The sequence below is a fragment of the Ipomoea nil genome, unplaced genomic scaffold (assembly GCF_001879475.1).
Source record: "Ipomoea nil cultivar Tokyo-kokei standard unplaced genomic scaffold, Asagao_1.1 scaffold0188, whole genome shotgun sequence".
NCBI lineage: Eukaryota > Viridiplantae > Streptophyta > Magnoliopsida > Solanales > Convolvulaceae > Ipomoea > Ipomoea nil.
Window position 1 is genome coordinate 3,408,896 of NW_017616616.1, and position 17,358 is coordinate 3,426,253.

The following is a 17,358-nucleotide window of genomic DNA, read 5'->3' on the forward strand; positions in this document are numbered from 1 at the left end:
TGCTGCCGGTGAACTCGATCCAGGATCATTGTTTCCAAACTTTATTTTTGTGACCAATTGACTTGTTATAAGGGCAACTTTAATTATTATTTTTTTTCAAAAATTCAAATTATTTTTGGTACTTGTGCACAACTCAAAGGCCTAATGTGTTGAAAATAATGGAATTTTGTAATCTAAAAAATAACCAAAAATTAATAACAATTGGGATTTTGCAAGGGGAAGGAGGCCAAGAAGGGCCCATGGCCCCTTTCTCTCTCCAAAGGCTAACCAACCGCTCACCTTACTCTCTGCGTATATCTTCTTCCTCGCCCTGCTCTCATTTCCAACCACCACACACACACTCTCTCTCTCTAACCCCTCAGCCATGGCTTCAACTTCTTCTGTCACTCTCTCTCAAGCCATCCTCTCCCGCTCCATCCCCCGCCATGGCTCAACCTCCGCCGCCCCTCAGCTCCACACCCCCTCCCTTTCTTTCCCCACTTTCAGCGGCCTCAAGGCCACGGCCTCCGCCCGCCGCCGCGCCGCCGTTCCTGCCCCCCACCGCTCCTCACCTGTGCGGGCGTCCGCTACTATCGAGACTTTGGAGAAGACTGACACTTCCCTCGTTGAGAAATCAGTGAACACGATCAGATTCCTCTCTATCGACGCCGTCGAGAAGGCCAACTCCGGCCACCCGGGTCTCCCCATGGGCTGTGCTCCCATGGGTCACATCTTGTACGATGAGGTCATGAGGTACAACCCCAAGAACCCCTACTGGTTTAACCGTGACCGCTTCGTTCTCTCCGCTGGCCATGGATGTATGCTCCAGTACGCCCTGCTTCACCTTGCTGGCTACGATGCTGTCAGGGTATGCTCCGTCTTTTTCCTTTAATCTATCTACCATTTATGTTACTTGATCTGGCGATTTCCTTTTATTTTTGAGCATGGATTGTTAAAATTGACTAAAGAAGTGATTTTTAATACATTTTGGAGATTGGGCTACTGATTTGAGATCTTTTATTTTTCGAATCCACTTTAATTTAGCTTGATTGACACTGTTGAATTAGCTTTAATGTGTAATGTTAGATTTCCACCAATCCAGTAGTTTGGTTTAAGAATCAAAGTGCTTGTTGGAACTGGTACTTTGAATTTCCTACAGGAAGGGCTAATTGATTTGATTTGATTTGATTTGGTTTCAAGAGTTTAAAAATTTGCCATTCCCCCCATTGTTCTGTGCTGATTTTAGTTTTAAATAATTTAACCAGGAAGATGATTTGAAGAATTTCCGTCAGTGGGGAAGCAGGACCCCTGGTCACCCTGAGAACTTTGAAACCCCTGGTGTTGAAGTTACCACTGGTTAGATTCTACTCTGATTGTAATCTTTGAACTTGTAGTACTGTGTTTGGGTTGGGTGCCCTTTTCGTCTGATTGTAATCTTTATTCTTTTTTTTTTTTTAGGTCCTCTTGGCCAAGGTATTGCGAATGCTGTTGGTTTGGCACTTGCTGAGAAACATTTGGCTGCTCGATTCAACAAACCAGACAGCGAGATTGTTGACCACTACACGTAGGTAAACTTACTTCCTAGATTATGTGTTATTTCTTTAAATTTGTGAGCGAATGGGAGTTGAATTGCACTCCTTTGTCATGTTTGATTAATGGCATTGATCTGTATAGGTATGTCATACTCGGTGATGGTTGCCAAATGGAGGGCATTTCGAACGAGGCCTGTTCCATTGCTGGGCATTGGGGACTTGGAAAGCTAATTGCTTTCTACGATGACAACCACATCTCCATTGATGGTGATACTGAGATTGCTTTTACTGAGGATGTTGGAGCTCGTTTTGAGGCTCTTGGATGGCATGTTATCTGGGTGAAGAATGGTAACACTGGCTATGATGAGATCCGTGCTGCCATCAAGGAAGCAAAGGCTGTTAAGGACAAGCCCACAATGATCAAGGTTTGACTCTTTTGCTCAGAATTGATATTACTGAAAAAGTTTGTTCTTTGCTAAACTCCAATGCTTGCAGGTGACAACAACCATCGGGTTTGGCTCACCAAACAAGGCAAACAGTTACAGTGTTCATGGAAGTGCATTGGGAGCTAAGGAAGTTGAGGCAACCCGGAAGAACCTCGGATGGCCCTATGAGCCTTTCCATGTGCCCGATGATGTGAAGAGGTACTACTCCATCATATACAATTTGAACACTAATACGAGCAGAATTACAGTTAGATTATATGATGATGATTATTTTTTGCAGCCATTGGAGCCGCCATGTCCCAGAGGGTGCAGCAATTGAAGCTGAGTGGAATTCCAAATTCAGTGAATATGAGAAGAAGTACCCAGAAGAAGCTGCAGAATTGAAGTCCATCATCACTGGTGAATTACCTGCTGGCTGGGAGAAGGCACTTCCTGTGAGTCCTCTCTTATCTATTTCTCTTTCTTGTTTCTAGTCCAATTTTATTAGTGTAATAAATTTGTTGTGTCAAGTTGTAAACTTGCAATGGTTCTAATTCTAGAATGTGCGATTTTCACTGATTCTGTGGTCCCTTTTCTTTCTATCTTTCCAGACATACACCCCTGAGAGCCCGGCTGATGCCACCAGAAACCTGTCTCAACAAAACCTTAACGCCCTCGCTAAGGTTCTCCCTGGTTTCCTTGGTGGCAGTGCTGATCTTGCTTCGTCCAACATGACCCTTTTGAAAAGTTTCGGTGACTTCCAAAAGAACACCCCCGAAGAACGCAATTTAAGATTTGGTGTTCGTGAACACGGTATGGGAGCAATCTGTAATGGCATTGCTCTCCACAGCCCTGGGTTCATTCCCTACTGTGCTACTTTCTTCGTGTTCACCGACTACATGAGAGCAGCCATGAGGATTTCTGCCTTGTCTGAAGCTGGAGTCATTTATGTTATGACCCACGATTCGATTGGTCTTGGAGAAGACGGACCTACCCATCAGCCAATCGAGCACTTGGCGAGTTTCCGAGCAATGCCCAACATTTTGATGTTCCGTCCAGCGGATGGCAACGAGACAGCCGGTGCTTACAAGGTGGCTGTCCTCAATAGGAAAAGACCGTCTGTCCTCGCTCTCTCCCGCCAAAAGTTACCCCAGCTTCCCGGAACCTCTATCGAAGGAGCAGCTAAGGGTGGCTACATTATATCCGACAACTCTTCGGGCAAACCCGATGTCATTTTGATCGGTACTGGCTCGGAGTTGGAAATTGCCGCCAAGGCTGCTGAAGAACTCAGAAAGGAAGGGAAGGCGGTAAGAGTTGTCTCCTTTGTAAGTTGGGAGCTTTTCGACGACCAATCAGCTGACTACAAGGCAAGCGTTCTTCCCTCTGACGTAACAGCTAGGGTAAGTATTGAAGCTGGAACGACTTTCGGATGGGAGAAGATTGTCGGGGCTAAAGGTAAGGCCATTGGAATTGACAAATTCGGTGCCAGTGCCCCTGCGGGTAAAATATACAAGGAGTATGGCATAACAGTCGAGGCCGTCGTAGCAGCAGCTAAAGAAGTTTGCTAGGTGATGATATTATTTGTAGTTTTCGTTACTGGTTGCTGGCAAAACCATGGAACCCGTCTCAGTTCACTGCAACACGAGGTTCATATCGTAATAAAAGATTTATTCCGCTGTTTCTTATGTTTTTTTCCAGCTGAGCGAGCAGCTTAGTCCATGAAAACGAAAACCCGATATATTGTGGGAAATTTTAATCTTGTGAAATGCTTTTCAATGAATTTGGACCAGTTAAAACATATCAAGTTTTGTATTGTTATATATATGGTTGATTGAGATATTGAGTTCCTCACTCCCTCCATTCTCTCTATTTGCACTTGAAATCTTGAATGGTTGATAAGAACTAAGAAGTCTATCTGTTTGAGATTATCAGGACAGGTTTTTGATTGGATATGGATTTGGTTTTGGTTTTAAGCCATTCAAGTGGTGTGGTTTATCTATAGCTCTTCTGTTCAAGAAATGTAAGGTGTTCCTGAGCAGAAGGTGGTCCCCACTGAGACAACAAGAAACATGGATTTTAAGGATTTTGGATGGATTGTGTTTGGTGGGTGGTTGAGGTTGGGTTGGGTTCCTGTTTGTGGTAGTTGAATTTCTGGCTCTCAACCCACCTATCTACATATATTGTCTCCTACTTACCTGTTATCTTTTTCTCTTTTCTTTGTGGGAGACTTCTCTGATAGCTATGGACTATGGTTCCCAGGCATATTCTCCTTTCTCTTTCAAGCAGATACTCATTAATATGTCTCAACCATCGGCCATTAATGCAAAGTTTTCATATTATTGAAGCATTAAGGATTTGTTAAGTAGGGACCAGAGATGTAGATTATGTTTGATTACATAGAGGTCCTGTTTGGTAAAATAGTTAGTCTACCATACCAGTCAATTTTGGTTTGTTTGATTACTATTAGCTGTTTGACTTAGTTAAATAACTAATATGAGTCTTTGATTAATTAGTTTTTTGTAACAGCTTACTATTAATTGTTTGACTTCGTTAAATAATTAATGTGAGTGTTTGATTAATTAATTTTTTGTAACAATTCATTGCTTCAAAAAGCTGCTCAAAGCAATTTTTTCAACCAACTTTTTGATAAAGTCATTTGTATGTAATTAGCTATCAGCTAATTTACTAAACATCTTTCTACAATCAACAGTAAGTGCAGAGATCGGTAGCCTAGAGGAAAAACATACAACCGCTACCCGAATCTACACTCTGTGTAATCTCGCCTTATGACTTTAGCCAACAAAAAATCACAATAAGGTAAATCATTCTAAGTTGTTGTGATTAGCAAATCAATTGACCAACTAACTCAGTTGGAATTGTCCTACTTTAGTATTTGATTATTAAGGTTCACGTGCTACAATCTGTGATTCTTTTCTTTTAATATTGTCATTGAAGCCTTTTTGAGTTGGCAGCTCCCACGTTTCATCCGACCTGTTTTTGCATTTGTAAACGTTGGTATTTATGATGATTCTTAATTTGAAATGCAAGCAGCCAACAATGCTTTTCATGTGGGACTTGAACTGTACTATACTACTATAGTGATATTGATATTTCTCTAGATTCTTTAGATTGTCTAGGTTAATATGCTCAACTCTTCTTCAAAAGGGTGAATACTTAATCCCAAGCTCAAAGCTCCGTGCCACGGGGTCGGCTAAGACATACCACCTCAACTTCATTATGTTAAGCGTTTATATGTCCTTAGCTATATAATATACAGAATTCATAATGCACAGAATTCATCTCCATTATATCGTGTTTATGTGTTTGTGTATTATGATAATAATCTTGTATATTGGACCAGTGATCCATAATACACTGTGGACTCTGATCCATGATATAACAAGGTGATGTGGGCCTCATTTGTATGGGCATTCAACAACATGATGTGCCAAAGCCCAAAAAATCAGTTGGTGAAGTCCATGAATGCAGCCCATTTAATGGGGGTGGGCCAGGCCTGGCCGCCAATCCCTTATAGTTGGTAGAGACAATCATGTTCAACGCAATTTGTAGTACGGATTACTACGGAATGGTTAACACAATTAAGAGGAGAATTGAGTTCGATGGAAGATTTTGGTTGGGTGTGGGGTTAAGGGCACCACAAAGAGTTATGATTCTTTTTTATAGTTTGTGTAAAACGAGTTAATGATGATAGTTAATACTTATCTTTGATTTATAAAATATTTTCTTTCGTTATTTGAAAGTGTGCTTCTTGTAAAACGATAAAATCTGACTTTAATTTGTAAAAAATCACAATGTAATAAATCATCTTAAATTGCTTATAATTGACCATAATGTGAATTTGTGTAATCAATTGAGGTACTTTAGTGGTAGGAAGAAGAGTTGAAATTGTGAGGGGCATTAATATTATAGTGGGGGTAGTAGCCCTTGGGACACTCAATTTGCATTTATGTTATGGAGTATATGGGAAGCTAGGAATGAATTGGTATTCACTATTCAATGAAAGAGTTCAATGAAAGAGAGGTGGGCTTAGAATGAACTTTAAGAATAGTAATTAATCCATCATATGAGGGCAACTTAGGCCTTGATTGATCAATATTAATAAGAAAATAGTTAAATAAATTCTTTTTAAAAGAGAACGTTTATAAGTTGAACACGAATATAGCTTGTAAAGGTGAGTACGCTCCTATGTAACAGTTCAAATCATTCTTAATACATCAAATTCTGTTTCGTTTTTCAAAAACAAAAAAAAAAAAGCTTGTAAAGGTTTTTTTTGAAGTATTAGTGTAAACGAACTGATGTTAAATTTTTAAAGGCAATTGGATTGCAGATTTCACTTTTAATATTGGCGGGACGAATAAATTTACGGGACTACACTAAGATTCTGAATATGTTAAATTATCTGATTTAAATGAACGAATTCAAAAGTAGTGTTAAAAGTTCTAGAAAGCAATTAAAAGAAGATTGCAACTCTTACTAGTATCATGATTTTAGCTCCCCGCCCGCATGGGTAGCTCAACTGGTCATAAAGATGAAACTTTGGAAGAATGACCAGGGCTCCTTGTGCGCAGTGAGCACCCGTCTAGCCTATGTGATTGGGGTTCAGCCTTTTGGAAGAATGATTTTAGCTCCCCAAGTCATGTATTGAAAGGAAGGGAATCATTGTACCAACTATTTAGCAAACCTTGCCCATAAGTTTCAAAAAGGTTTCAGAATACTGGAGAACTCTAACACTATAGTTTAGTCCACTGATTTGATCTTCATTTGTATATTTAAATTATCATTCTTCTCCCTCCCCAAATCCCCTATCTAATCCTCCATTTTCTTGTTCAATAACATCAATATCCCTTTCCCTCTTAAAGTCCGAAGAACCAAACCAAAGAAACCCCACAAAAGTTCTAAAACCATCACTCTCTGCCAGCAACAACCATTTCTCTTCAATTCCATTTCCTTATCTGCAAGTAACCCGAAAGATTCCAAGGAATAAAGCACCGAAAGCTCTGCTTCCATATCCTTATCTGCATTGCCAATCTTTCAAGGAAGCCTTGTGCGAAGAAGAGAAAAAGATAAGATTTTTGTTGTTGTTGCGACCCTAACCCTAGCCCCATAGGCATTGTGCAAGGAAATAACAGAGAACCCAAAGTGGGAATTGGTAAATAGTCCAAGATTTGGGAAGAATGATGTCCCAAATGAAGCACATTGACCATATGTCATCGTCCCCGGGTAAGTTCAAGGAGAAATCAGCTTACAATAGGATTAGGCTGCAATCTTCCCTTGCCAAGCTCACTTTTTGGTCATTTGTGTTCTTGGGCTTGATCTATGTGTTCTTCTTCAGAGACCCTTATTCTTCTTCTTCTTCTTTATCTTCTTCCATGCCTGCATCCACGGATCTCCATAGGAGGTCTCTCAGAACCAGCTTTCATGGCGGTTCTGCCTGGGAGAAGAGAGTTAGGGCCTCTGCTAAGGTTAGGTCAAGAAATGGTGTTTCTGTTTTGGTTACTGGGGCTGCTGGCTTTGTTGGGACTCATGTCTCTGTTGCCCTCAAGCGCCGTGGAGATGGCGTTGTGGGGCTTGATAACTTCAATGGCTATTATGATCCTTCATTGAAGAGAGCCCGGCAAGCTCTGCTAGACCGCTCTGGGGTGTACATTGTGGAGGGAGACATCAATGATTCCCAATTATTGAACAAGCTTTTTGACATTGTTCAATTCACTCATGTAATGCATTTGGCTGCCCAAGCAGGTGTGAGGTATGCTATGGAAAATCCTAGCTCCTATGTGCATAGCAACATTGCTGGCTTTGTTAGCCTTCTCGAGGCTTGCAAGAGTGCCAATCCTCAGCCCGCTATAGTGTGGGCGTCTTCGAGTTCTGTTTATGGATTGAACACAAAGGTCCCGTTTTCAGAACGGGACAGGACAGATCAGCCCGCTAGTCTCTATGCTGCCACGAAGAAGGCGGGAGAGGAAATTGCTCATACGTATAATCATATCTACGGGCTTTCCTTGACCGGATTGAGGTTTTTCACGGTCTATGGACCGTGGGGTAGGCCAGACATGGCTTACTTCTTCTTCACGAGGGATATTTTGAAAGGGAAGTCAATTCCCATATTCGAGGCAGTTAATCATGGAACGGTTGCCCGGGATTTTACCTACATTGATGATATAGTCAAAGGTTGTTTGGGAGCATTGGATACTTCAGAGAAGAGCACAGGTAGTGGCGGTAAGAAGAAGGGCCCTGCTCAGTTGCGTGTGTTCAATCTGGGGAATACATCACCCGTGCCCGTATCGGATCTCGTGAGCATTTTGGAAAGGTTGCTAAAGGTGAAGGCAAAGCGGCAAATAACAAAGTTACCAAGAAACGGAGATGTGCAGTTTACACACGCGAATATCAGTTTTGCACAGAGGGAGCTCGGGTATCAGCCTACGACTGATCTGCAGACAGGTTTAAAGAAATTCGTTAGATGGTACCTCGGTTACTATGGTAATGGAAAGACGAGTGCCCATTGATACATTCTTTCGATTGTGTGGTAGGACCATTCAGTTTCTTCACTTTCTTGTTTGTTTCATTCTTATGATTGTTTTAACCTATGCTGTACTGCTCCATTCTCTCGCTCTCTGTACTTTAATGTTGCCACATAAGGAGCAAATATCATACGATAAAGTTTTTGTGTTGGTCATACATTGTTGGTTAACGACGAATTATTTATGAGTTTTCTTAGCCAAGGATGATTACTATTTACTACTAGATAGATAGTGAATTCTATAATGACCCAAAGATGCTATCGAAACACGAAAATGTTCTTCCAAACCATATTCTTTAGCACTCTTATTAGATATGCCCCGATGCACGATGCTATGACACTGAATTTTGAGTAAGAAGTGTTGAAAACTTTTGACCCTAGTACTAAAAAGGATACTTTCGTAGAGGTTTTAAATCACGTTTTCGCATGATGCTTTTTCTTTATTTGTTTTACTGCATATTCTTAGTTAAAATAATGTCGGGGAAGTTCCCATCTTATAAAAGATGGTCTTTTTATTAGCTGTTGAGCTCTTTATGAGTGCAACTTTGCAAGGCGTCGTTTCTTGCTCATGAGCGCTTTGTTGAGATTGAAATATATATATATATATATATATATATATATATAGGCAGTGATCTTACTCGGGGAATCTGTATAGAAGCATTTACTTTCTTACCTTGGTAATGTTTTCTTGCTGTCTAGTGTCTACATTAAAGAGGAACGCTTCCCTCCAGTGCGTTTTTAGCATTTGGTGTTATATTCTGTCGATCTCTTAACTACATAAAGAATGTATAGATACATACATGTATATGCATTTGGGACACCTCTGTGCAGGCAGATCTTTACGGTAAAATCTGAAACATTCTGAATCAGTCTGCCCGATTGTGTTTTTGACATAATGAAATGGTGACGGGTTTTCCTTAATTCAAAGAACTTTGATACCGCCCACTGTTGTTAACTTGTCGATTTGTGGACTTAAACTAACTCTTAGGCGTGCATTTGTCTGCTTGAAAATGCAGTGTTGTCTCTCTTGATAACTGTTTGCAGAAATTAAGGTTCTGATCGAAAGTGGCGTTTGCAATCTCCTCTCGGCTATGCAGCGCCCTCCACGTTTTCACTCAAACCGATCATGGTGTTGCTTGGTAAGGTATATTTAGTCAGTTAATCTGATATGCTTGACAGGTTAAAGATCATAGAACTCATGAAACTTAACATATGAGCCATGAAAACACTTCTTAGCTTTCTTAAGCATTTCTGTGCTACTGAGAAGGTATAGATTCTGCATTTCTAGTTCTAAAAGAACCTTTTGTTTTCTTGCATACTGCACATGTATCTGTAATTCTGTATTTCGCAAGACGAGACTAAATTATCTGTATTTCACATATACATGAGTTTAAATTATCTGTTTTTCACATATACATGAGACAAAATGTGTTTCGGGACAACTCATTTTAGTGCATTACTGTATATACATGAGTTTAAATTATCTGTATTTCACAGGACGAGACTAATCTAGCCGAGAGTCCTAGTCAGGTCCCATTCAAAACAACTATTTCAAGTGCGTTATTGTATATGCATGAGTTTAAATTCCCGATGTCATCAAAGTTAGCACCAAGCATCAACAAAATTCTTGTTAGCCCACAAGACTACTGGCTATGGTAGATTCACTGCAAGGATAACTTATCAGAAAGATGACAGAAAACTTCAAGAAAAAGACAGAAAGCCAGAAAGGGTAAACAACAATAAGATTAAACATCAGATTACCTATTCTAAAACAAGAAAACATTAAACAATGTCACGAGAATGATCCGTCAAATATAAACCGTTCAAATTATCACCTTTAAAAAGGAAACAAACCTTTCAAACTGTCACCTCTAAAATAAAGGACCTGTTTTACCTGAAGCAAATTACAGTCCACACAGCTCTGTGGATCACGGTCCAAAATGACGCCGTGTTAGAATAATTAAACTTCTGGGGAAATATAATGTACATTCTATTTTAGAATAATGTACATTATGAATTATAAAAATGTATGTTGTAGCAGGTAAAACGATCGTTTTTGGACTGTGATCCACACAACTGTGTGAACCATGGTTCAAGCAATAACTATTGGCTTAGCTACATGTTTAAAGTGAAAACCTGAAGCCATTTTCAAGTAGAATATGAACAACTTGGCTAGGAAATTAAGAACTATTTCGTAATCTATATTAGATTACGCTTTTGGCTTTTTGGATAATAGCGACTCGCAAAAGGTTTGACTTACCGGACAGCCAATCAAAGGTTATCAGGCTGACAGTGATTGGTTTTATAGTAATATTAGTTGTTGTATTTTATTAATTAATTTTAATTAAACATTTAGCCTACCTTAAACCACCAGCAAACATATCAACCAATCGAAAAGGACAGCCAATTTATCATGTTGTGCAACACATGATAATTCAGGACTATACCTGCCCCTTGGATATAATATGCTTGCTTTTGTAATGGATGTGGATTTTTATTAATCACTTAAATTTTTAGTTGATTTGGACACATACAAATAAAAAATCTTATCATTGATGGCTGCCTGGATAAGGATTGTTGGTTTTACGGCTACGGTAATCGGACGGTGGGCCAACATTATCGTAAAAATACTAAATAAAGTTGAGATAAAAATGGTCGAAAACATTACCGTAAAAATACTAAATAAAGTTGAGATAAAAATGACGAATAGAGTAATTGTACTCGTATTGAAATCATAACCATTTACAATGTGATCCCATGATGATATTTATACAAGATTCATGGGCCTTAAAAAAGGAAAGCTTCTAAACTGCTAGATCAACTGTGGCGACACGATTTGGAGCGATGCATCAAATAATTTATGTAAGGTGTAGCGTTAAACCCAAATATGACAGAAGCGGAATTTAATGGGTGTCCAGCCAAACATGAAGATTGTAGATGTGCTATTTTTCTTGCTAAGTAGTTGCGGTGGTACGATTTGGAGCGATGCATCAAATAATTAATGTAAGGTGTATGTTAAACTCGAATACGACAGAAACTGAATTCAGTGGGCGTCTAGCCAAATGTTAATAGTGTAAATGTGCTATATATTTTTCTTACTAAGTAGTTGCGGCGACACGATTTGGAGCGATGCGTCAAATAATTTATGTAAGGTGTAGCGTTAAACCCAAATATGACAGAAGCGGAATTTAATGGGTGTCCAGCCAAACATGAAGATTGTAGATGTGCTATTTTTCTTGCTAAGTAGTTGGGGTGGTACGATTTGGAGCGATGCATCAAATAATTAATGTAAGGTGTATGTTAAACTCGAATACGACAGAAACTGAATTCAGTGGGCGTCTAGCCAAATGTTAGTAGTGTAAATGTGCTATATATTTTTCTTACTAAGTAGTTGCGGCGACACGATTTGGAGCGATGCGTCAAATAATTTATGTAAGGTGTTAAACCCGAATGTGACAGAAGCGGAATTTAATGGGGGTCCAGCCAAACATGAAGATTGTAGATGTGCTATTTTTCTTGCTAAGTAGTTGGGGTGGTACGATTTGGAGCGATGCATCAAATAACTAATGTAAGGTGTATGTTAAACCCGAATACGACAAAAACTGAATTCAGTGGGCGTCCAACCAAATGTTAATGGTGTAAATGTGCTATTTTTCTTGCTAAGTAGTTGCGGCGACACGATTTGAAGCGATGCATCAAATAATTTATGTAAGGTGTTAAACCCTAATATGACAGAAGCAGAATTTAATGGGGGTCCAGCCAAACATAAAGAGTGTAGATGTGCGATTTTTCTTGCTAAGTAGTTGGGGCGGTATGATTTGGAGCGGTGCATCAAATAATTAATGTAAGGTGTTAAACTCGAAAACGACAGTGCAATAATTCACTTAAATTAAGCAAGAATTCCCTTTTTTCTTCGTCAGTGGGGGATCGAGCCAATTAAACGTTACTGACCAAGTCTTAGGCAAGACAATTAGCTTGAAATCCAACTTGACATTACGAGAACTCCACTTTGTAAGGCCAGTAATAATTAGTACGTACTAGTTGATGTGGTATACATATTTCTACGTCTCTCCATTGACATTTGAATGCACGAGCTGTCCAAAACCAAGTAAAATTCTGCAACTTGCACCCATGACGTGGATTACCTTAATAAACAATTATCTATGTATTTAATAAACCAAAATAGTTTTTTTTTAATTATTTTTTTAGAGCTTTGGTCTAGCTGAGTTGGCCAGACAATGAACTTGTGACCTTGAGATTACAATTAGTTCGACTCCTAGCTAGAGGTTGAAGATTGAAAGGCCTAGTAGTTTGACGCCCAATTGGATACTGCCTATAGGCCGGCCCCTTAATTCAGTTGAGCCCTTGAATAGGTTATGAGAGACTGGTTTCACTACTGGATAGTGGTTGTGGGAAAAAGTTAAGCCGGTGGTTGGAGGCTGTCCTATTGGCCTCTTAGTTAAGTTGAGCCAGTCATGAGAGACTAGTCTAATCGGTTACGTTCCATCATTGAGTGGTGATCGGGGATTATGTGCTTTCCTGCCTGTAAAACAAATACCTAGAATTTTGGAGACAACCGTAGCTGAGTTGGTCCGACAGTTGGTTTAGTAATTACAATGTTTCAAGTAGGTTCGACTCCCCATGAGAGTTGTCTATTAGTTTTTTTTTTTTTTTTTTTTAGTTTAAGTTTGTCAACTATGAATAATCTATACTAATTTACTAACTTACATTATTATAATTCTTTACCAACAAAATTATAAAGAGGTTTCACTCAAAACGCACCTCCGAATAGAGACTAAATTTTTCCGCAAATTAAACACAGGATTTTTTTCCCTACTTTCGTAAGTGGGTAGATAGAAATAAGTTGACTTGTAAAACGATTGCCAAATTTTCAAGCAACATGAAAGCCGCAGTGCGTAGACTAAGAAAAGGTCTTTGTCTTTTCTCATTAAATTTTCCACTTTTCTATGTTGTTTGTACAACTTGACAAAAATGTGATGTACGGTTCCATATATTAAGAGTACAATATTTAATTTCTACGATTATCATTTTTTCTTAATTAAAGCATGCATTATATATTAATTATATACTATGGATTATTTTATAATTTACTCATTAAAAAACAAAAAGTACAAAACTATTTAATTAATTCCGCTTTAAAAAGAATATCTTTTTTTGCTTAGTTAGTTAGGAAAGATGGTTGGTAATAGGGGTTAAATTTAACCAACTTATTACTGTATAGGTTATTGAAATCTTTATGTATTATAAGTAATATAGAAAAATTATGCAACTGAATTGCACTAATCTTGTTACAAATAGTGTTATTAGTGATAAGTGTTACATTAATTAATCCGTTTCACTACGAGTTAATTTTTTAAAATGCATTATTTTAGTCAAAATGTGATGTAAGAGATTAAAAGCAATTAGCAAAAGATACAACTTGTATTTATTGAACATAAACAATAAATATATAGTCTCATATCAATAGTAGTACATTTGGTTCACAAAATAAATATGAAATAGAATAACATTATTCTTAACAATAGACTTAATTTGTCATGCGATAAGTTATTTTATTTTTGAAAATAAATTATTTTCTTTGCAAGGGAAATAACTATTTCAAGTGGGAGCAGGAGTGGGGCTACTACTAGACTATTCATAAAGGGGTGCTAAATGATAATGCCTAATTTGTCATTTCTTATTTTTTTATGTATTAGAAATTTATTATTATTATTATTATTATTATTATTATTAGTATTATGTGTATACTCTCTCTCTATATATATATATATATATATATATATATATATATATATATATGAGAGAGAGTTTAGGTGATAACACTTTCCCTCGTAAAAGTGTAACACATCCACACCCTCCATTTTGAGAAATAAAAAACTATGATCTTACCATTCCTTTTTTTAAAAAGTACATCCGACTCTATTACAACGTAGTATATATATCCATACATATTTTTTCAACCTAGTGAAGCATAAAGCGTCAATGTCTCGACTAGGCCTAGTTCGAACCTGTGACTTCCCATTTGAAAGAACCATTATTAAACTTTCAAGTTTGCAATAATTATACTCCGTAAAATAAAAACCCTGCTTTTAGAAGTTTTTAATAATTTAATAATTATAACTAAAATCCTCCATCATTGATTAACATAATGGGTGGCTGGGATTGTCCTTATTTTAGGTGGACAATATAAATATATATATATATATATATATATATATATATATATATATATATATATACTAAATAATGAAATATTAAGATAAACTGAACGTAAACACATTTCTCAATTTGATATTAAAATAAGCACACACCATTTAGTCTTGTTTAAGTAAAATAATTAATTCAAACATTTTTACTATATTTGGATTGCAATTTCATATATGTTAAATTATATATTGTGGTATATGGCAGATAAAATCATAAAATTATCTTAATCGGATAAACCCTAGGTTGGATCATATTAATTCTAATCTATAGTGCATGAACTTGTCACTCATGACTGTGTGCAAATGTCAACGGTTTTTATTGATAAAGTTTTCAAACTACCAACTAGTATAGAAACTGGGTATAATATTTTTATATATTTATAATTATATATAATTCCAAAATATTATTTAAAATTAAATAGAAAATAGCCGCCATCTTATATATAAATCATCAAATCTAGCAAGGTCTTATCATCCATCTTCATCTCTGCAAAAAAAGAGTAAAAAAAAAAAAAAAAAAAATTGGACGAGATGAAGCTAGTTTGGTCGCCGGAAGCGGCGTCGAAAGCCTACATCGACACCGTTAAACGAGGGAATGGAGGTCAGAAACCCGGCGATGCAGAGTTCTTGGCCGCCATGGCCGCCGGCTACAACGTCAAGCTTATAGTGGAGGTGCGGCGGAGCATGAACGGCGGCGGCGGGATAGGTACGAGTGTAGGGCTGGCAGTGGCGGCGGGGTACACCGGCGGCCGGCACGTGTGCGTGGTGGCGGATGAGGCGGCGAGGCGAGACTATATTAGCGCCATGCAAGAAGCCGACGTGGCGGCTTTGCCGGAGGTGGTGGTGGTGGAGGGGGAGGCGGAGCGGATGGTGGAGGGGCTAGAAGGGGTGGATTTCCTCGTCGTCCAAGGGCGGGGCGGCGGCGGCGAAATTTTCCGGCGAGCTAAGCTGAGCCGCCGCGGGGCGGTTTTGGTGTACAAAGATGGGAGTAAAAAAACGGCGGCGAGTTCGAGATTTTGCTGGGGCGGAACCGTGGACGGCGGTAACCTACGTATCGTGAAATCGGTGAGCCTTCCATTGGAGAACGGGTTGGAGATCGCATATGTCGGCGAGAATGATGGGAAAACATTAAAATCTCCGAAACGTTGGATTAGGCGCATTGATCTGGAGTCCGGTGAGGAGCATGTGTTTCGACGATGAACTCATCAGATTTTTTGGGTTCTTCCGACAACCTTATAATCTCCGAGCATGCATATATATATAAATATATCTCAAAAACCTTCTTGATAATTTTGAATCTGTAATAAGTACTGTATATACTATTTTGATGCCGGTGAAATCTTGGCCAATTGCATGCCTGGCTGAGATTGAGGCTTTAAGGATATATATGTACCCAATATATATTATGTTTAGTTTAATCACATGTCGAGTCTCTTGATCTTAAAGAATGACTTGTCTTGGTTCACTAGTTTGAGGGTAGGTTTGATCTAGAATCACTAGTTTTAATTTAGAGCCAACATCAATTTCGAATCACTAGTTTTAGGGTCAGGATTAATCTTGAATCACTAGTTTTAGGAATTTGTTAAGATTGATTTTTGTACTTATGAGTGAGTCGGTTAATCACAAGTTTGACTCTTGGTGATTCTTAACTTCTCTTGTCTAGACTTGTTTATTCCTCAAGATCCTTTTCTGGTTAAGTTCTTAGGGACGGGTTTCGCAGTTGAGGAGTTGTAGGCAAAATTAACATATTAAGGGGTATTTGGTAAATATAATGACTGTTAGATGATTGGGTTAGTGAGTTTGACTAGTTGGTAACATTAGCTGATTATAGAAAAATGTTTGGTAAATTAGTTGTTAGCTGATAGCGGATTACATGCAAAATGACTTTTTCAAAAAGCTGATCGAAAAAATTACTTTGAGCAGCTTTTTGAATTTTAGCATTTTGGAGCAATAAGTTGTTATAAAGAGTTAATTAATCAAACACTCATATTGATTGTTTAATCAAGTCAAACAGCTAATAGTGGTTAAATAAGTCAAAATTTGATGATAAATTAACTATTTTACCAAACAGGGCCTAAAACTAAAGAAAAAAAAACCATCATAAGCCTCTAGGTATTGGTTTAGTAGATGAGAAGTCCCATTCAAGACTTGCTTCTAATGGTAGAGTGGGGTTCAATATCTACCACGAACATTTGGGTTTGAGTTTGTAATGGACATTTTTGTGTATAAAAATATATAATGTGGTGTTGAGTTTCAAGACTAGATTGGTTCAATTTACCTCTGTATAGACATGTGGTAAGTTCGTAATATCTAGGATATAATTCGACTTTCGCAAAACCGAAAACCTTAGTAATTAATTTTAAAAAAAAGAAAAATCTATCTTATGCCACAAGATGACAAGATTGATTTGGGATAGTTCTTTTGGCATTTATGTATTGGGCCAGACTAATAAAGAACTTGGGATTTGTAAGATACTAAAATTGGTACTATAACTCAAAACAAAATATTACGAGATATGGTCTGCATAATATGGGCCCAAAACTAACCAACCCATTTACCAGTCTGTAAATCTTGCCCACTTTCACATCAATAAGAACAGTAAAAAGCAATGTTTTCAATCCATTTGGAGCTACATCAATCGTTATGCTGGGCTGTAT

The 17,358-nt window shown here is 38.1% G+C and overlaps 3 protein-coding genes across 3 annotated transcripts; all 3 read left to right on the plus strand.

Annotated features, from left to right (window-relative positions):
- The first annotated feature begins 264 nt into the window (after positions 1–264).
- LOC109183475 (transketolase, chloroplastic-like) lies at positions 265–3,771 on the plus strand. The gene is made up of 7 exons (XM_019333582.1): positions 265–847; positions 1,245–1,335; positions 1,438–1,543; positions 1,654–1,936; positions 2,007–2,155; positions 2,238–2,391; positions 2,548–3,771. Exons 1-7 carry the CDS (start codon positions 365–367, stop codon positions 3,502–3,504), a joined length of 2,223 nt encoding a protein of 740 aa, XP_019189127.1. The 5' UTR covers positions 265–364; the 3' UTR covers positions 3,505–3,771.
- A 2,904-nt stretch (positions 3,772–6,675) lies between these two features.
- LOC109183651 (UDP-glucuronate 4-epimerase 3-like) lies at positions 6,676–8,652 on the plus strand. Its single transcript, XM_019333713.1, has one exon. It carries the CDS (start codon positions 7,132–7,134, stop codon positions 8,458–8,460), a length of 1,329 nt encoding a protein of 442 aa, XP_019189258.1. The 5' UTR covers positions 6,676–7,131; the 3' UTR covers positions 8,461–8,652.
- Positions 8,653–15,185: 6,533 nt separating this feature from the next.
- On the plus strand, positions 15,186–16,164 carry LOC109186861. Its single transcript, XM_019337034.1, has one exon. The coding sequence runs from the start codon at positions 15,233–15,235 to the stop codon at positions 15,899–15,901; it is 669 nt and encodes a 222-aa protein (XP_019192579.1). The 5' UTR covers positions 15,186–15,232; the 3' UTR covers positions 15,902–16,164.
- The last annotated feature ends 1,194 nt before the right edge of the window (positions 16,165–17,358 follow it).